This window comes from Archocentrus centrarchus, chromosome 10 (assembly GCF_007364275.1).
Source record: "Archocentrus centrarchus isolate MPI-CPG fArcCen1 chromosome 10, fArcCen1, whole genome shotgun sequence".
In the NCBI taxonomy this organism is placed as follows: Eukaryota; Metazoa; Chordata; class Actinopteri; order Cichliformes; family Cichlidae; genus Archocentrus; species Archocentrus centrarchus.
Genome location: NC_044355.1, coordinates 4,080,317 through 4,102,030, shown reverse-complemented (window position 1 = coordinate 4,102,030; position 21,714 = coordinate 4,080,317). Strand labels below are relative to the sequence as shown.

Sequence of the window (21,714 nt, the reverse complement as noted above, 5' to 3'; positions counted from 1 at the left end):
ACCTGAAAATCCAACACATTTGTCATGTCATTGGGTCACATGTGTTGCACTAAATATAGAATGAGGTCAATGCTTTGATATTAGAAGACACCCACAATGCTGTAGCCCAGTCAACCTCTCCCCCTACACTCCTCTTCTTCTGTACATCTCTGTATCTATGACTTACTCACACAGCACTGCTTCAAGCAATCTTGGCTATTGTTCACTTTCATTTTAACAAATTTTACAAAGGTTGGATATCCAGGAAGGACAAAGTAGGTGGAAACAAAAGAGGGATAAAATGCAGAGAGCAATAAAATGAAAACTTTCAGGATAATGGCTCATGCAGGAAAATGGCTTTTAACCAATACTTTAATGGAAAGCCATCTTGCACAGACTGCAAAAAATGGTTTTGGAACCCATTCACTTCAAGCAAACAAACCTGCAATGGGATTCAATCGGCCAATTGACTCCCGCCAGAATCATGAACAGTCTGCAAAGCTTTTAAGGGGTTCTTTAAACTTGAGTTGTTATTGGAAATATTTAAAGGACAGAAAAAAAAAGGGGGCTCAAATTAAATTTAAATTAAAAACCAATTTAAGCTGTTTATATATATATAAATTTTTGCATCGTGTTGTCCCTGGTTAACTGAACATTATTAATTATAGGTAGCTAAACTTATCTCTAAAAATTCCTCCTGTAAACATTAAATGAAATTATTCTGCACTGACAACCTCTTATTCTGCACTACAGGGGAGAGTAACATCAAACATGTTTAATTGGCTAATTTGTCATATGATTGTTTGGGTTCTGTGGCCTAGTCCTCAGCACACGCCTTTGATGGAATAATTGGCCATTTTGGGCACATAATGACATGCAAATGACTATAAGTTGCTTTGAAGCCGGCCAAGCTAAAAATAAAGCCATCGATCAAAGACACCAGTTTCTTGTCTTGAGGTTCACAAACCTGCAGTGTGTGTGGTGTACAAGGGAAGCCAAGTGTACCAAAAATGGCACTAAACTGTGCTAATTAGTGCAGCATCTAAATAGATGTGCCACTTCTGCAGGTTTCTCTAGGGTTGCAATGTACCATGAAAATAAAGATATAGTTTCACATTCTTCTCTGCTAGCAGGAGGTACTATAATTAAAACATTTCTTTCCAAAGGAACATGCTCATGTTTTGATATCAAAGCCAAAATCCTTCAAATCAATGCTGCACAAAGTTTCCATCTAATATTTATGATTTCTTTGTGGTTCTTTTGACTGTGTGGTGTTTCATCAAAAAGTACATTATATACATACTATTTTCTGCTCTAATTACTAATGCAATGAATGACTCAGTAAGCTTGAGGGGGGGGGATTTCTCCACCAACACATGTTCTTTGTCTTATATGCTCAGTTTCTTCCCAAGATCTGTGTTAGTGTTCAATTTAAAGTTCCTGCCTACACGTTGTTCTCAGTTTAAGACCTTGTGGACTGATCAAGGACTGTTTCCTTACAGAACATGTGTGGTATTTTCTTTTGTGTTAAAAGGATAATAGTCTACACAATCTACTTGTCTTAAATATGTTTGTGCCATTTTCTCTGTGCCGTTGTCTGCAATGAAGCCCTATAAACAAACACACTGCAGGAAATCACAATTATCCATAGCATTTTATATAGTCCATAACAGATGGTGCTAATTGTTTGTATAAACAGGGTAAATCAAGCCTCAGGTGGCTAGACCGCGTACCGCTGAGAAATACACATAGGAGGAAAAAAACAACATACCACCCAGAAATGAACACTGAATAAAGGAAATGTCTCTTTGTGGGGCAAATTCTCAAAAGGTTTTTGTGTGTGTGTGTGTGTGTGTGTGTGTGTGTGTGTGTGTGTGTGTGTGTGTGTGTGTGTGTGTGTCTAAAATAGAGCCCTGATAAATCCTTATTTATAGATCAAGCGCAGAGTTGGGGAAAGTTTAATCCAAATTAGAACACTTTTATTAACCCGACATTCATGCCAACAAAATGCAAACAGCTACTTTAACTTTGTTATGATATTAGCCAGTACATGGCATACTATCAAAGTATTTCCTGGCTCAGAGTGAGCCTTTGGAGGAGGCTGACCATGCAAGTAGGTATGCATACAGTAACAGTAAGGGCAATATGGATGTGTTTTAGTGTCTGACAGAAATCTAGTTTATTATTTCTGACCATTTCATAAAAAAAAAAAAAGTCAATTATGTTTGGTTGTCTGTCTCTCTGTGTTAGCCCTGCAACTGGCTGACGACCTGTACAGGGTGTACCCTGCCTCTCACCCTATGACAGCTGGGATAGTCTCCAGCCGCCCCCCTCCAAAAAAAAGGATAGGCTGAAGAGAATGGATGGACTAAAAATATAATTTTAAAACACTGCTGGTTCTGTGGCTTCTATGCAGGGAAAAACTCTTGACTATATATAGCCATGACCGCAGTGAAGAATTTATTTAATCAATGTTACATAAACACATGGAATACAGTGATGCATAGAAAAGGTATAGTGTGCATCAGAGCTTCCAGCTTTTATTACATAATATATAATTTGATAGTCTAAGTAAAGTAAGTAGCTTATAACAAAGTAAGCTTGGTGTGATTCAATTACTGTGTTTATTGTTTGAGGTAGATTGGCTGTTAAGTTCCCAGAGTAGAAATCCTGAAAGTCCATGCAGGTGTTATTGCTCTGTCATCAAATCAACACACTCTGCAAGTGGAAAACTTCTAATAAAGGAGAAAATAAAGTGCATACATACAACATAAAAGGAAAAAATAGATGAGTGCAATAAAAGGACACTGAAAACCACAGATGAAGAAAAGGAGCACGTATATGCCCTATAAGATCAAAATCACATCAAAGAAACTACTGGCAGTAAAGCCTATCATGTTTACCAGATTCAAGGGCACACTGTCATCTATGGATCAAATTAAAGTATGGGATGACATCACTAATGTCCAGTGTACTACACATCTCACCATCACAGTGATCACAGTGCTGTGCCATCATCATCATCATCATCGCTATGCTGCAGATCATTGCTTTTACGGTTGATGGTGCCTTTACATAACCAAGAGGAGGAAGAGGAAGATGATAGATTGCTGTGTAGAAACAGCACCCAGCAAAACAGATCAACAAAATTATTGCAGGTTTTCATAAAAAGTTCACCAAGTTTCACTCACATGTTAATGCACTTTTGTGTTTGGAAACAAATCACTTCTTTCATTCGATAATAAAAAAAAATATTTACATCAACTGCATGCATCCAAACTACGAGACTACATCGTATGATGAAAATGTATTATTAGGATAACATGAGGAGTATACTGTGTCTATTACAAACTCCATAGGCCCCTGCGTAACTGGACTGTGTTCACACCCTGATATTAAAGAGAAGGATACAGCAATGTGAGGCAGATAATATTAAGCCAATCCTGACAAACTGACAATGTTAAATTAATAAGCTATATTCCCATATTAACTATAAGGAGCTTGCTGGGAATCATTCTTTTATATTTAAGGCAACATCAGCCTTGACATAAGTGTAATTTCCTACCTTTGTAAAACAAATTGTAATGAATAAATATACATTCATAAATGTACTATTTATGATTAAAATACCATCAGTGCAAAGACAGAGGACTGTGTTTTGTGGTCTTTTACACGTTTCTCTCTTCTCTTTCACCATGTACACCCTACCATACATGGACAGAGCAGAGCAGATAAGAGACAGGTGACGTAAAGATGACGTTAATCGAGCTGACAATAATATTTTACCGTAAGTGCATTATAAGCTTTCCAAGAAGTGTTCAACCTAGCATAACAAAAGAGACCAACAGTGAAAGCACCTTCAAAACGTGTTGTTTGTCATTAAATTGCAATTAATTCACAGACTACTGCAAAAAAAACAAAACCAAAACAACACAATTTCAGAGTGAAATGAGCATGAAATGACTCCAGACTGCTGTTAAGTTTCTCCATACTGTTTAGCTCTCCTTTTAGCAAAATGTGTGGGTCTACCATTGCAGTGAAATACAATAACATAGCTGAATCAAACTGAACTGATGTGGCTTTATCTGCCACATAAATCGGACACAGACACCCAATCCAGTTATTTGAGTCTGTATGGGACGGGTATCCCATTTAAATGTCAGATTAAGAGATCCTTTAATTAGGGGCTAAAGTAGGACCCTTTTTTTGCATTTCGATGAGGGGCCCATGACTTTCAGATGCCCTCGGGACACAGGCCTTCAACATGAATAATTTGAGCAGTTCAGGAAGCTACTCTTGTACTGTTGATACAGCTTGTAATGCAACCTACTTATGGCAGGAGGTGCCATATAGACCTCCCCGCTAAATTAGCTGCTAAGTCTTGAGGTTCGGTGTTTTATCACTTTGACAGGAGTCAGGGCTGTGTATAAACAAACTGAACTTGCAGCCTATGAGACTAGACCACTTCTCTTGACATGGAAGAGCAGCTTTAGGTCCTGTAGCCTTCAGTAAATATTGACTGTCTTCGCCATCTCCAGTCACTTCTTGCCCTCATCCTCCCATTTTTCAACCTCTGCTGTACAATATAACCCCACAGATATTAAGTCACTCAGTCCAAGATTGCACATTTCAGTGATTGACAATAACAGTAAAACAAATACAACTGGAGATATTTTGCCATACGTTACAAGATAAGTATTGAATATATAACAGACGAACAATACGTTTGCAGATTCCAGATGTTGAGGAGGTTTGAGTTACCTCGACTTAACATTTCACTCACTACACTTTTTGTGTGCACCTAATTTCAGATGTATTAACATTTTTTTCGACACCCCAGTCTGCTCTGCAGTGCACGAGAAAAAGCTGTTCCTGCTAACCAAGACACAGAGTTATGAAACCATTGTGGTCTGAAATTTCCAAATCAGTTTTCAGCAAATGGGCCGGTGCTAGTCCCTACAGCTATGTCATGTATCTACACACATTTTCTGCTGCATCTGTTTTCATTCAGCTATAATAAGGAAGGTCAACACTGCCATGTATTCAGTGATATGACTATCATTAGCAGATGTCTGTGACAGAGGAAAAAAGCTGGAAAATCAATAAAAAAAATAAAAAAAATTAAACTACATTTTTGTTTTCGCTGTAATGCCCCAGCTCTGATTTAGGATGACAATGTTCTGCTCTCCAAGTTTTCCGATAACAAAATTTTGTGCAGCATCAATTTGGCCACAAGAGAGGAAATTATGAATGAGCAGTATCACTGCTCCAGACAGCAGACTCTCTCTCTCAGTGTCTCCTTTTAAAATGTGGCAAAGTCATGGCAGCACCATTTATTTCTGCTCTAAAAAGTAATTTCAGTGCATTCTTTCAAGCATAATGCCTTCAACCTGGCCTTGTATTTCTCCATTTTCTGCATAATGTCAAACATTAATTCTCTTACTTGACCATTTAAAAAGAAACAAAGACAGCTGGCATTGCACCCATACAAGGTGTAGATTTTCATGTCTGAGGATATGTTGCTCTCTTAGCTTCTTTATCTTGCAGCTAATGGCTTGTTTGCCCTTATTCTGTATTTCCCTGACTGTGATAAGGTTTTTGTCATAAATATCCATTTTCAGAGTAACAAATGCCAAAAAATAAATAAATAAATGTGTGATGGCACACAAGCTAGTCTTTTACTGTGTAAACTGACACACACCAAGGCCTGAGTGGGTATACTAGTACGTGCATGCGTGTGTGTTTGTGTGTGTTTGTGCCTCTTCTTAGTGACAAAAAAAAACAAATGTGATCCTGCACAAACTGATTTGATACACGGCAGATAAGAATGTAATCTGGATATATTGAACTTGAACATTAATCCGCTAACCACTGAGTACTGCAGAATACAACTCATAGTTGACACAGCTTTGAGATAGTATGTCCAATATTAAGAATAATATGCCAGAAAAATATTTTGTGTATTTTCTGACATCTGAAAAATAAAAGATCCTTTCCCTGTGGTAATTAAGCATGCTGCTGTTTTATTACAAGGAAGATTGTTTTTTTTATGTTTTTTGTGAGCTGGTCTCAAATAAATCTAATTTAGAGAACAACATTTAATCAACAAAGCATATCGAGATGTGCACCGGCTAACTTCAGAGCTGACTGGCATCAAGACTCGGCAGCTGACAATGGTTTGGATGTCCTTGCAAACTTAATGATTCACAGGTCTAGAATTTAATGAGGAGCTTGTTCTTTGGCACTGGTGCTGATGACAGCACCAGGTCTTGTACAGAGGTCGCAGCATTAATGGCACCACAGAGTCATTAAGAGAAAGCAAGAACACACAGGAGGTTCTGAAGCCCTGTACGCAAGCTGATCTCACTGGAGTGACTCTCCAGTGGGAAAGGCACAGACACATCGTTAAGGTAGGCTGTCTCCAGAGGCTAGAAGCTATGATGCTTCATGAGCATGTTTTTCTTGGCGGAGCCCACGGGAGTCATCCACAAAGAGTTTGTTGTACAAAGAATACCAGGGAACCAGCTAATAACAAAAGCATTTTACTTCTACAAGCCCTGTTTTTTTATAGGCATAACCTAATTACAGATGTGCACTGTAGCTGTGCTGCCTACATGTTACTGGTGCAAAGGACAATATGTACCCAGGCCCTACAGTTTTAACTTAGCAATATTAACGTTAAATTTAAGAAGAGATGCTTAAGAATTTAGGTTTTACAAGATGCTTATAGACATTTCACTGTAGTTTGAAAGCAAAACTCTCATGTTCCTGCACAGCTTGGTTTACAGTAAAGACCTGAAAAATTAAGTGACACCTGTAATCCTTACATCCAAGCAGCAGATAAATGAAACCCTGTGACACACTGATTTCTCCGCTTTCACATTCGAAGTAAGATGCACCTGCAAACGGAAACACGCAATACATCACAAGCACAGGCATACATTTCATGGCAGATATAACATCTCAAATTTTTCCCTGTCAGTGATTATGTAACATTAGAAACATATTTCTCATCCATGAAACACTCCCCACCAATCTGTTTCTTTAGGTCTGTCAGATCACTGCACCTGCCACTTCATGTAATTTTCACACCACTTTTTTTTTTCTTTTTTTTGCACAACCTCAATCCTAGTTTTTCATACTGAAGTACAAATGTTGATAACACAGACTTACAAACAGAGCCTAAATGTATCTGTTAGAGCTCTAAATTAAATAAAAATAGCAATAATAAAAGGTGTTTGAATGAGTCTACTTTGGCACTCAGCAGTGCAGGAGAGCAGAGTGGAAATGGGAAAAAGACAATCTTCAAGTGTCTTATCAAATTTTACAAAATGGTTAATATTGCAATGCTTTTAAGGCTACAAAAAACAAATATTTTTCAGACTGAATTACAAATCATTGCCATGAGCCAAGAATCTGCTTCAGTACTAAAAGATTCTATCATCAATCCCCTTAACCCAATCCTTTACTATCATGCATGTTTCCTACACTGATACATGCACTGTGACATTTTTATTTTAGGGCTCAAGCACTAACAGGCTACCTGGAGATAGTGTTTACATTTGAGTCAGCCTTTGGTGGCTTTTTGGCTAGCAACTGCCTGTTCATGACTAAACAACACAACAAACACACTATAATACACATTAACTATACACTGTAAACCCGGATAAGTTGAATCTACTTAAAAAAAAACCAAGGTAACTCGTTGCCTTAAATTTTTTAAGTAATGAAACAGTTTATTTAACTCAGCCTGTTAAGTAAGCACTACTCCATTTCCAATTGAACTAAATTGTATGTTCTAATTGACCACACTTATCTTTTATAGTTCATGAAAAACTAAAATGTCTTTTGATCAATCAATTCCCCCTATCCTATTCATTGCTGTGTGGGGGTGGTGGGGGCTGGAGCCTATCCCAGCTGACAAGGCAGTAAGATGCAGGGTACACCCTGTACAGGTCACCAGCCTGTTGCAGGGCTGACACAGACAACCATTCACACCTGTGGGCAATTTAGAGAGACCAATTAACCTAACCCCAGTAACTGGATGTCTTCAGATTGTGGGAGGAAACCCATACAGACACAGCGAGAACATACAAACTCCACACAGCAAGAGTCTCAGTCTAAGGTGGAATTGAACCCAGACTATCAGATAGCTATTCCAGCTGTGAGGCAGCAGTGCTAACCACCACGCCACCATGCTGCCCAGTAACACAAATATTTTTTACAGTGTTGAACTGTGTCTGTTTAAAATTTGGTAAATAAACATGATAACACTCAGCCCTGCTGAATGCTGGTACATTAACATTTACAAATAACATCTGTCCATGGAACAATAAAAAACTATATGAGAGAACGTTGTGAACAAAAACCAAACAAAAACACCAAATGTCTACTATTCCAAACAGCGAGAGGCCTGGGCCAAGCCGGAATTTAACCCAGACCCAGACCTTCTAGATGGCATTCTACCTGTGAGGTAGCACTGCTAACCATCATGCCACCATGCAGCTGCGTGTTGATCGTGTTAAAACTGGTATAAACTAGATTTTTAGCAGGTGCAAAACTTGATGATATTAAGTTGTTTGAACTCAAACACATGATTACAATAAGATAGACCACCAAAAAGTACAGTCTACTCAGCATTAACAAGCAACGTTCACATTCTAGGCAATTTTAAGTAATATGAACTCAATATTTTTAAGTGGAATCAAAATCTGGGTTTACAGTGTACACTCCAAACATGCTAAAAGTCACAAGTTTCAAAACTTGCTATCAAAATCCCTGTCTTTGCCGCAGTCACTCCCACAGCTTTCACCTGTTCCTAAGCAACCAAATGCCAAGCATTGCCATATCATTTTTTTTTTTTTTTTTTTTTTGACTGGTTGATGTGGCGCACACTTTTCCACCAATAGGAAAGGGGATTTCATGATTTCTTTTTTTTTTTTTTTAAAAGCTCTGCATTTGAACATCCCATTTCTTTCTGGACCAAATGAGCATCAAACGTGATGACAATATTCACGAAAAAGCATGGCATAAATTATTGATCATAAATCTGGTTTTAATTGGCCTAAAGGGGTTACTGATGTACTATGGTTTGAGCCACATGAATGAAATTTGGTACACAGGTGTACCAAACAGTATATTGGACCCCATGACCCAAACCCAACAAATAGTCCACCATTTTGAATTGAAATCAAATTTTGGTGCCGTTTTTACCATTTCGAGGTGTTATACTTTTTTTTTAACTCCTCCTAGGAATTTTATTGGATCAACTTCATATTTGGTGAGTGTAAATTACAGATGTGGACCATAATAAATTGCAAAGCTTTTGAGTTTTTGTTGAAGCATGTCCATGGCACCATGGTGAATTTTGATCATTCGCTATGAAATTTTAATTGGCCGTCATTACATTTTCCGATCTGGCCCAAACTTCTCACGCGTGATAAGGGTCTGCCCCTGAATGCAACAGTATGGCAATATTTAATCAGTGTTATAGCCATCTTTGGTGAGTTCATTCTAAAAACCTTGGTGATCCTAAACTGAGAAGCTTTTGAGTTTTTGTAAAAGTGCTTGTTCATAGCAACACGTTTAATTTGTAGTTTAGAGTATTCAGATCTAATTGGCTTTAATAATTTGAGCCTGTCTATATTTTAGACTTTCCTAAAATTGTTGACAGTATGTATAAATCACAAATCATTCCCTCTAGACTTTTGAAAGAGCTCCTTTGTGTAACTGGGCTATAGACTTTTACAATCATAAATTCCTGTCTGGTGACAGGTTCAATCCCACATTATTTTAAACATCCAAAACTATGTCTATTTAAAAAAAGAACAATCTAGATGTTACAGATCAGTTGAAATCTAAACTAATTTCTATACGGTATCTTCTGTCTAAATTAATGGAGAAAGTGTTTTTCTTGAAGCTGCAGTCTTTTTTTTAAGTCATACTAGCATTTCTAAGGTGTTTCAAAGTGGTCTTAAATTATACTGCTGCATGGAATCTGCTATTTCATGACTTTAAATTATGTTTTATGCATTGGTGATACTTTTTACTCTGCCATCCTTGTATTGCTTGATCTCACTGTTGCGTTTGATGCAGTGGACCATGAGACCGCTGTATCAGTATCAATGGCCATGACTTAAATTGGTTCAAGCTTCATGCATTAGTCTTATCTGACTAATGATCCTGCTTTGCAGCACTGGTTACTTCCCTTCCAAAACAGCCTTTCTGACATGATGAATTCAGGCCCAATTCTATTTGCATTAAGCATGCTTCCTCTTGGGTCTACATTCAGAAAATATAATATAGCCTGTCACTTGTATGGTGATGATTTTCAGATACACCAAATGCTGAAACCTGACATTGTTATATTGTTACATAAAAACTATCATGAAACTGACATTTTAGTCATTAATAGACCATCAGGCAGTCCCACTTTTACCATTATCCCATAAGAATTTATGTTATTTTGATTGGTAAAATTAAACTTACATATAAATTCTGTTGTTCGCCTCAATGACTTTGCATCTTTATCATAACAGAGTAGATTACTGCAATTTATTATATGTCAGACTAGGCAAGACACTAAAATCAAAAGTGCAGTTGCTTCAAAATTCTGCAGAATAAACCCCTCCCCCAGTGTCATATAACTCACCAACAGTATTAAATTCTAAACTTCCTTTTAAGTTGTTTTAACCTTCTTTTAACTTGTTTTAATCATTTTAATTTTAACTTTAAGGTTTAAATGATTGCCTCAATCACTTACTGCACAGCACTTTGGTCAACATCTGCTGCATTACATACATACACCGTTCTGTCTAAATATTAATGTTGTCAGAGCAATTGTATGTTTATCCATCCATCTATCTATTCTCTTCTTTTACAATTTAATTTAAAAATGTTTTCTCAACAACTAACCAGCAGTTAAGCTAAATTAGTTTGAACCTTTGTTTACAATACAGTGCCAAAAGGTAATCAGCTAAGAATATACCAATAATTGTCAAGTCAACCAGATGACTTGATTAACAAGAATTTTAATAATTGATACTTAATAAGAGAGAGCCTCTCACAACTGATAGGTAAGGCAGCCTTAACCCCTTCAGTTTCTGTAATAGGGAAATAACCATATTTGAGTTTGGAGTTTATTTGGCAATGTGAGAAGATTATCAGCAGAAAATAAATAAAAAATAACCACCAATAACAAGAGCATGCTAGGTTGAAGTAATCAAGCACCTGCAGTAGTTTTGTAATTATTAAACATCTTGGAGATATTGCAATTAGAATATTTTGGCACTAATTCTAATGTACACCCACCAAAATATCCCTGATTGACAAGCGTCCAATTCAACATATAGCATGAGATTATGCTATGAAATTATAAAATGAGACAGCAACTTTATATATAATACATTTAACATTTTTGTCAAGATTATTCATTAGACAAATACTGGAAAAACAACTCCTTTTTATCAAAATGTGCTTGATTGTATACATTTGTTGATTGTTTTTATATCCAATAATCTTGAAAAAAAAACTGCTAGACTGAACCACATGATCTTGCACATGCTCACAGAAATAGAGCATTTATATTCTGGGCCTATGGCAATGATTCTAACCCTATCAAATCACTGAGAAAAAAAAAATGTCTTCAACCAAAATGCTCAAACCAATATGTTATGCAACTGCCTGAAGTCTGCAGCAAACCACTTCACTTCATACAGGTATGATGTCAAGCAATAACATCAGTTCAACCCCAAAGCTGAAACAGACAGGATCAAAGTGTAAAACTTTGATCCATCTTGCAGCGTGCAACAGCAAAGTAAATGATGCAATGCAACAATACAGTTAGTAGTTAATAAAAAATTAACGTCTGGCACAAGAATTTTACTGGGAGCCAAATGTCTGAAGATTTCTGAATGTATGATCTCCCACATAATTGGATGCACTAAATGCACTGTAACCACTTGCTTGATGTGCCGCAACCATAGCCCTAATTGTCTCCACTTGTGGAAATTGCTTGCTGCAGAGATTGCTCGTCTTCATGCCCACATTGCCCTCCACAGATTGGACAGGCTTTTGTGCGCCACTTAATTTTCAATCAGATTCGATCCTGGTTAAGTTCCCATGCAGTGTGAGAGGAAAATGGGGGTCATATGTTCTCCCCAGCGTTAATGAGAAGCTTCAGTCAACACATGGCTGTCATTTTTTATCCTGTCTTTCATAAGACATAAGAGGCACAGCGAAGGTTTGGCTGACAAGCTATGTCCATTTCCAACATAGACCCATCCAGCTGGGACCAGAACCAACAGTAACTCAACTTTTTTTTTTTTTTTGAAACATATGGATGTCAGTTCAAAAACAATAATTTCCAATGGCTCTATGTTAAAGCTGGCCTAGAGGGATAACTGTCTATCTAATTAATATAAAGCAAAATCTCTTCAGTGATCAAGAAATACCCTGGGCTTGTCTGCTGATGATATGTGGTCTCATTAAGATGTCACAATGGCATTTAAATAACTGTGCAATTACCAGCGTCTAATGAATAAATCAAGGTGCTGCAGCATCTTTTTTTTTAATTCTATAGGATGTTTGCTGTGTGGCAAACAGAGGACTGATGAGATTCTGAATGATTCACTGAATGCGTCTGAAGTAAGATGATCTGTATTATCAATAACTGTTTACAGCTACTGAATGTAAATGGTTGACGAATGATGTGAATAAACTATTGATGACCGTCTGACCATCACCATTTTATTAGCTTCAGCAACATCCAACAGCAAGGACAGTATGAACTCATTCGTGCCAGTCAGCTTACCACGGAGTCTGGTATGTCGTGACAGTTATAGCGTTACAGCAAGTTTAATATATTGGACAGTATATTGTACCTTATGCTGCTGTAAACGTTCTGTGTAGCAAAGGAGACCAACAACAGTAATTCAATCCAAAATGTCTGGATAATGCCTATTATTCTCATACAAAGGAGGACAAGGCCAGTGCCAGTTTAAAAAAGCCCAGCAAAATATATTTTTTACTCACTGGCTAGCTGGTCACATACACCATTAAAACGCTTTGCAGCATGAACCTAGTAAACTCAGTTTTAGTGCATTGTGTTTAGTTATTTCATTTAGTTATTTTCTTTAAATAACTGGATCAATCAACTGCTTACCTGGAAAAAAAAATCTATCTTTTCACTTTAGAAGAGAGATATTAATTGAAATTCAAACATTCTTTCTTTTCTTGACACTTCTTACCTAAGCAAGGTTGTGCTTAAGTTGATCTTCAGATTTAGTGTCACCACCAGCACACTCTCAGTGACAATATAACACAGGAATAATCAGCAGATTTAATGTTACCAATTTAAGTTCTTTTATCTTATGTATATTTCTGACTATTATGGATTTAAAATTGAGTATGGAAATATATATTTCACACAGGTTCCAACTGTACAGTTACATGTTGGGTGACCCATATACCGTTTACAAGTTTGAAACAAACTTAAAAAAATAAAACCAAACAAATCAGAAAGTCAGATGAAACTCAGCAGGTTTATTTGCATTAATGTCTCTAATTTCATAAGAATTCTTTCGTTTAACAGCTCATACGATACGTGCTGAAAGGATCAAGGAAAAAGACTGATAGTGTCACCAGTTGTGTCAGCCGCTTTCATTAAAGAAAAGCTTTTCACAAATGATTGAGCCATCTTCCGTATCTAAATGAAAGTTTTTCAGTGTATAACAAGGTAACTTTAACTCTTTAGCCTCAGATCAGATTCGTCAGATATTCAGTCTAACATTGTGTCCACTCTAACCAATTTCCTCCTAATTTCATGGGGTAGGGAATTTGATTTTCTCGAGCCAAACACAAAATATCAGCCTGGATCTCTTTCCTTGCTACAGTTGGCAGCACAGTGGTGCAGGGGTTTCTTCCTCCCACAGTCCAAAGGTTAATAAGCAGTTCTATATTTGCCATGGTCATTAGTAAATAAAATGCTAAAGTGTATAGTACAGAACAAAGTCCCTTATGGATATATGGGTAAATGTGGCTTGTTGTCCAAAGCGCTTTGAGGGGGCAGAATTACCAGAAAAGCACTAAATAAATAAAAGTTCATTCTTTTCTACATTTATTGTTCATTAACAATGTCAATGTGATGTTTTAAAAAGTTAGGATTTGCCATTTAAGTCATCCCCATGACAGAGCACAACTTGGCCTCCTATTGATGAAAGCTTAAATACAGCCTTAACCTTGCGGATGGTTTTGATTGGTTGATTGTTTGTTGTCCCACAGCACTTAGTGGATGACTGTTCTTTTTAATTGAGAAACAGCTGTTTTATGTCACAACACCAAAAGAATCAATCAACAGACTCAAAGGTCTGAAGCCAGGGAAGCTCGCTGGAGGTATCTAATACTGAAAGAAGTGAGGAAAATTCATTATTATGCTGTGATAATGAGTATATATCTCCCTGTTGCTACATAAATTGGACCCATTACCTGGAGGACAAATAATCAAGTGACATATTTAACATGCCATTGAGGGCACATTCATTTTTACCCACTAATAATCCCTGAATCATAATTACATCTAGATCTGGCTCTAAGCTCCATTACATTTGCTCAATTATTCCTTTCCTCTCACTGCTATGTTGCCTTTTGTACTTGCAACAAAGAACAAATTCCCTGAAGCTGTGTAACATTTAGGCAATCACTCTGTTTTCCAATGTAAAGTTTAAAACTGCAAACATTTTTTTTTTTTTTTTATAATTTATGGTTTAATTTTAAAATATTTCAAAGTGCTGAGGAGAAAAAAAATGCCTTTAGCTGCAATTACTAATCGGTCCAAAGGGCTACTGTGACCCCCTCCCCAGAGCTTTCATCCAATGAGAAATTGATTACATATCAGTCACAGAGAAAAGAAAAACTATCTGGACCGAACAAAGGGTGCAATGTAAAAAAGAAAAAAAAAAAGGAGGAAAAAAAAGACTTTTTTTTTTTCCTTTCTTTTGGCTCCTGTTGATCTGATATTGATCGCCTGACACTGGTCAAATATCCCACTCTGCATTGCGAATAGATACTGATGGGTGGGGAGGGGATAGCCTGACAGGACAAGGCACATGAGGCAAGCTGGTTAGGACAGTCACTCACCATTGATCAGATGCCTTTTTGTGTTTTTAGGCTGAAACGCACGCTCTGAGTGTTAACACTGTTACCTGCATTGTTGTTTTTTTGCTCCCTTAATGTATTCCAAGTCATGAGGCTGCAGTTTTAAGATGGTTTGTATGCCGGCACTCATATTGTAAAGGGAATTGTTGTAAATGCTTGTTTTCCTACCTGCAGTGAGGCTTTTGTTCATCTCTAAATTGAACATTTCAGCGGTGGAAGAACACATACTTGGGTAAGAAGGATGTGCTGTTTGTTTTTGTTTTTGGTTTATTTTGGTTTTACACTCCGAGAATGTTGTCCTCAAAACTCTCTGTAAGGAGGACCACAGAGAGTTTCATGTACAAAGTATATAGATCCAAGCACCATTCCCAGTGTCTTATGAAGTTACTTTTCAAAGTTAACAAGTAAGTGGAGGAACCCTGTCGAATCAATGCAGAGGCAATCACTCATGAATATTATGCATATGCTGTCTGTGAGTATTTTTTTTATCAATTCCCCTTGCCCTGAAAGGAACAAAGGTGCAGAGTGTCAGGAGCTTTTACTTCAGTGATGTCTCGCATTGCAAAGGGAGAGGAGCCTGTTTCCGGGGTCTAAGAATAATTGGTATGTTTATACAATCAATGGGAGAAAGCAGTCAGCCTTCTCTGGGGAAATATGAACACAACAGCACTACCACCTGCTCCTGCCTCTAAAGTGTACTGTGCAAAACAGAGAGAACTATATGACTGGTTTCAGGTAGTGTCCTCTGTTCTTTATGTGGTATTAACATGGCAGCGTAAATGTCAATCAAATGAGAGTGTGTGCATGTTCTGCAATGTGTTAACTCTCATTTTGCTATATGTTCCTTTATTGATTCATTTTTTTTAAAGATCCACTGCTTGAATTTTGACATGACGTATCTAAAAGTAAAGTAAAGCATGCATCTCTTTCACAACCATAACTGTTCTGCTGATACCCGCCTAATTATGATGCTGCTTTTGATGTTTTTGCTTGTACAGTACTCCCACATGGATTCAACAACATCATTATTTTCTCTATGACAAGATGAAAATGCAGATGCCACGATGGATACCCGCTTTACTGTTTACAGTCTTACCTACAAGAACCGTGTACTGTTAAACAGGCATTTAACAGTACATGGTGAGAAAGAAAATATTTTTTCCTGTCAGTCACATCACGTCAGTGGGAGCACACTCCTTTTCTTCTTCCAACCAATTAGCAGTATATGTGAAATTTATTTACTGACAACTATTATCTAACAAATTTCTATATGTTGTAATATCCCATAGTATCCTGAATTGAAATCTATCGAAAAATTCCATAAAAGCAAAGGTGGCAGTAGACGTATGATCTGCAGAGACATAAAGCTTTTTAAAATGTATTTTGAAGTGTTGACAGGTGTTTCCTATGCATGTAGTTTTTATATGTAGGTGACCACCATATTTCAATAGTGGCTTTAAAAAAACACTACCCACAAGCATTACCAGATGACTGACAAGTGTAAAGACTTTTAGTGATGATGCAAAAACCTTGTTACAATAAGCAGCGAGTGTATCCAGTTATATTTTGGTGCCAACTCAATAAAATGAAATCCCACAAGTCGCAGGGCCAATTAGGCTTCATATAATGTGCATTGCAAAGGGTACAGGATTGACTAGATAACACACACAACTTCTTACCTTTGTAGAAGCACTCTTCACTGTGCATGATGGTAATCCTGTGTCCTCTGAGACACGAGGTTCGGTGGAGCTCACAATGGTTCTGGTACAGCTTCCCATCTGAACCGCACACCGGTTTGTAGTGCGGTTTGCAGTGATCCAAGCACTTGCACTCCCCTTGTTCGGTCTCATGGTTGACCACACAGTGGCGTCCCAAGCCGCAGTACTTGTGTTCACATGGACCTGGATAGCTGCTGTGTCCCATGAAACCTAGAACACACACAATGAGGCACAGAGCATTAAGTTTCTGTCTGACAACAACTTGCGAGCTCTACAGGTTCCTGCCAGAAACAAATCGAAAGCCTGGATTTAAGTTCCTGTCAAAGGCTGGATCTAATTCAGGCTTTTTCTCAGTCCCCTCAGTCCTAAGGGAATTCCCATCAATACAGGAAGGTGTTTTTCTCAACTCAAAGTGTCAGTGAGATCCATAAATTCTGCAAGTCAAATTCACTGCAAACCATTCACAGTAGGAAAAAGCAATGAGAAACATTTTTTATTTTAAATCTGCACGTCTTTGTCCTAAAAATCACATTGACTCACCCACCAAGTGGACAGAGGAACAAAGATGATCAGCTGGACAAGCATATTTGCACCAAAAATAAAAACATTGATCAATTAATGGCCTCTTTGTGTCACATGTATAATATAATGTACATAGCCCAAATGCTATACCCTTATGGTGGATGGATTCTGAAGCTCTTGTATGCTACTTGTCTGCTTGGAGCTAGGTTCAAAATTGGAAAAAAAAGTAGTTTTGGATCAGCCCTCTTTGCTTCATTAACGATTATTTTAATTGTCATCACTACAAGTTGCAGAATTTCTATTGTCTTTCTACGGTTTTGGTCCAGTAAATCACTGCTAACCTTTTCCTGTGTGGCCTTAAGCCTATCTAACAGCTGATGTCAAAGAACGTGAGAGCTCAACATCTTCTAAACAGAATCATTACAAATATGTGCATGAAAGGGCAACACAAAAAGTAACCATAACTGTACAAAAGAACAGAAATAAAACAATTACAGTCATATACAATATTACAATATATGACACAGTATTAATATTTCATTTCAAAATATCATGGTTTTGTCAATACAAACCATGGTAACCACAACACCCTTAGTACACCCCTAACATATGGCTGAGAGCTTAAGAATGACCAAGTGCTCAAACTGTGGTACACGTACCACTGGTGGTACATGGACTCCTTCTACTGGTACGTGGGAAGTCTCCAAGTTTTTGGGTGTTTTTTATATCATCCAATAAGCTAAAAGCATACCAGGCTAGGCTAAGTGTTAGCTTATCCCTTTAACCGAGCACATTGTCGCTGGCATGTTTGAAATATGTCAGCCTTTTCCAACGCCTACACCGGTTTCTACTGTGTGTGTGTGTGTGTGTGTGTGTGTGTGTGTGTGTGTGTGTGTGTGTGTGTGTGTGTGTGTGTGTGTGTAGGGGCAAAAGAGCAAATTCATTGGCTTCCTGCAACAGCGTAAGTTAAATTACTGTAATAACGTAATGTCTTTGCTTATATTTGTAAATAGAGTGCAGTCAACAGGATTTAGGAATATCTTCTACATGAAGAAATGACCTGTTTTGCAAGTTATCTTCATAACTCTGTTATTGTGCCTACATTAGAAATCAATCCAGTCCTTTTTGGCCACTTAAAATATCTTTATAAAACTGTGATGTTATATTTGTTGTGATTTCTGCTGCCCTCTTGCCCAGATACATTTTCAGTGTCAATGACCAAATCACAACAAACAGTCGCCTCAAGGTGCTTTATATTGTAAGGTAAAGACCCTAGAACAATTAAAAGGACTTGATATCATTGTTGACATGTTTCAAAGATTATACTGTAGGCCAACAAGTCATTTACAACAGTTTAAATACCGGAAATCACTTTTTGGCACAACACTGGTCATAAAGACGGTACCTGAATAGGTGTACTCATTGGGAAAAGTTTAAGAACCACTGATCTAAACTTGAAGAACTCAAATCCATCCAGTGTTGTTCTGACTTGGTGTCTCTAGTCTAAGGTCTCCTCCAGGGTGAAGGTCTCTTGCACAGCGCTCAAGTGATTATAAAATGTTTTGTGTATGAAAATGAAGCAAATTATTTGCTATGGTCTTTGCAGTCGCTAAATGTCAACCCATATGAACACCTGGAAGACATCAGAATTTTTTAGATCAATGCGTTAGCCCTCATTCTCTACCAACATCATAAAACATCACAAACACACTAAATGAGGGAACATCTTTTGAAAGCCTGGTGTTTCATCTCTGTTTTTGATTTGCAAAGAGAAAAATCATCCAGAAAAGCAGCATGTGGTTGGCCGACACCTTACTGTGGCACTTTATGTTATTCCCTTTTTGTTTTTCACACATACATATTTACTTCCTCCAGATAATTCCTACAAGATATAGAACTGTAATTAATCTCACAGGTCATGAGATAAACTTATGTTACACTTATGTAAACATATGTTTTAAAATCTGTTACACAGTTTTAAACTTTTCCAAGAAAATATTAAGAATCAGACTTTCAGAAAGAAAAACTTTTAGGTTACTGTTTACCTACAATTTAAAGTGAACTGAACTAAAATCTAGAGAAACTGTCAGTCAAACAAAATCAACAGAATCAGCTTGAGGAGGCTTTGGAGGAGATATTTACTGACACGTTTTTCTACTGTAATACCCAGTCTGTACTTCTAAAACGTTGCTCGCGATGAATACTCGCCATATCATAATAAATTTAATTAAACTAACGCTTCAATAAAACTGGACTACAACTAAATATTAAATATAAATACTAAATATTAAAGAAAGACAACCCACTCTGGAAACTAACAAATTAAAAACGAACTGAAAATGAAAATTAAATATGAATAAAAACTATATTAACTCTGGTTAGAAACCACAAGCACAGGGTTTGTTTACAAGGTCGATGAGTCCCACAGTAAATGTGTGCATAACCTCCACCATGCTGCAAGTCTGAACTCGTGTGAATTCACACAAGATGGAGAATGACCAGAAGAGATGGAGCAGCTTGCATTTTGCAGTAACCAACATATTTTCAAAGTGACCCCTGAAATAGTGAGGTCTACGACGTCATTCAGTATTCATTGAATTCAAGGGCTAAGGAATTGAGGGTTTGAAATGAAAAACTAAGCAAAAACCAAAATGTGGGAAAGGCGTCCTTGAGTAACAGATTTATTTCTGGATGACTATAACAGTGCAGTTCTGCAACAGACCCTGATCTCTGACCGCTATGTGGAGGAGGGAGGCAAAGGAGGAAAGGAGGTAATAAGGGAGCCAAACATCGCAGCTTATATGGTGATTCAGCAGCAAACATAAATAAAATCATAGAGCTGCATGATTTGTGGGGATGACTTCATTTACAACGGTTTTTATGAGAACAAGATTAGTGTGATTTTCTCTGTGGTCTGCCTTTTCAACCTGTATGAACACTAACACGTCTTGACAGGCCACAGATCAGTCCGTACAGTAACCCATGAACCATATCAAATATATTGGCTTTCTAATAGCAGCCTGCTCGCGCTTAGATTGCCCTTTGGAATAGTCCACAAGAGGCGGAGGGGTATGTTGAGCACAGAAGAAAAAAAAAATGAGAAAAATAACCTCAATCATGCCTCTCAAGGCTGCACCCTGATGAACGTACGAGAAGTCTGGCAATGACTACATGGAAAATGATTATAGCTTTGTCCACCACCTACTCCATTACAGAAAAGGTCACTGTATTTATAGGCATTAGTATACCCTTATTTAAAAACTACCAAAGTAATAACACTACATTACAAATATATCTCAGCCTTTTTTCCTTGCAGAACACTGTAAAGACTATAATAAAAGTTAAAATGTTTAAAAAACACATATTTACATACAGACCACCAACTGGTGTTAATGAATCAAAGCCCTGAAAACTACAGCACCACAGCAAACAGTGTCATGGAGGAGTACCATGAATTCTGTTTTAATGAACACAATCTCAACAAAATAGCATGCTTTGTGCATATTAAGCAGGAGAATTGGTTTTATGACTATAAAAAAAGAAAAAGAAAAAACAAGACAGAGGAGACGAGGTCCGATACAGTCGTTTGATTCATCCACTGAAGCCCTTACACCAGAACAGATGATGTGCCACACAGTGCATCGTCCTCTTCTGCAAATTATTTTCTATTTTCTATCTATCAGAGAGCTGGAAAAATGACTCAATAGGTCACCATGAAATTATTCTCATAACAGATGACATTTTTAAAATGTTTTATATGATTGATACAAACATTTTTAATTCTCTCTGAGAATTTGATTGTCTCCCGCCAGGTGATCGCACAGGTCACCTGGCGGGAGACAACCTGTCTCCTAACAATCACAGTTGAACTCTGACTGTAATCACTCACAGATTAGCCAAGATTTGGAAATAATTGCATCTAATTTATAAATGCAGACAGCCTGCTGCAATTAATTTGACTGAGTCTGCACCAATCAATGCAACTTCTTGCAACTGAACTCAACTGATTGCCAACTTGTTGCATTCTGGTTACATGTATATTATCCTTTATAATCCATTTGTGAAGTTAATTTCAGTTTCAGATCTACGAGGCCTTTGCTAGACTCTGAATCTGAGCAGTTAATGTGAATTTCTGCATACGCAGACAGCAACAGATGTGCACAGACTGCATGTAATTAGCAACTGGACTCCATTCAATCGAAGACTGTTTGCTGACTGATCCTGCATCTTTTTCATTTCATCACTGTCTTTACACACCAAAGTCACTCTGAAGATGGCGACTGACAGCGAGCTGTCACAGACCTAGTCCCCATCTTCACAGCAACCATTTGAAAGGTAACAA

The 21,714-nt window shown here is 37.4% G+C and overlaps 1 protein-coding gene across 2 annotated transcripts in view; it reads right to left on the bottom strand.

The window, feature by feature from the left end:
• Positions 1 to 21,714, bottom strand: part of fstl5 (follistatin-like 5) — a 208,425-nt gene that overhangs the window by 114,469 nt on the left and 72,242 nt on the right. For both annotated transcript variants that reach the window (XM_030738618.1, XM_030738619.1), the window contains exon 4: positions 16,812 to 17,060. In XM_030738618.1, the coding sequence (XP_030594478.1) occupies positions 16,812 to 17,060 (249 nt within the window). The remainder of the gene's footprint in view (positions 1 to 16,811; positions 17,061 to 21,714) is intronic.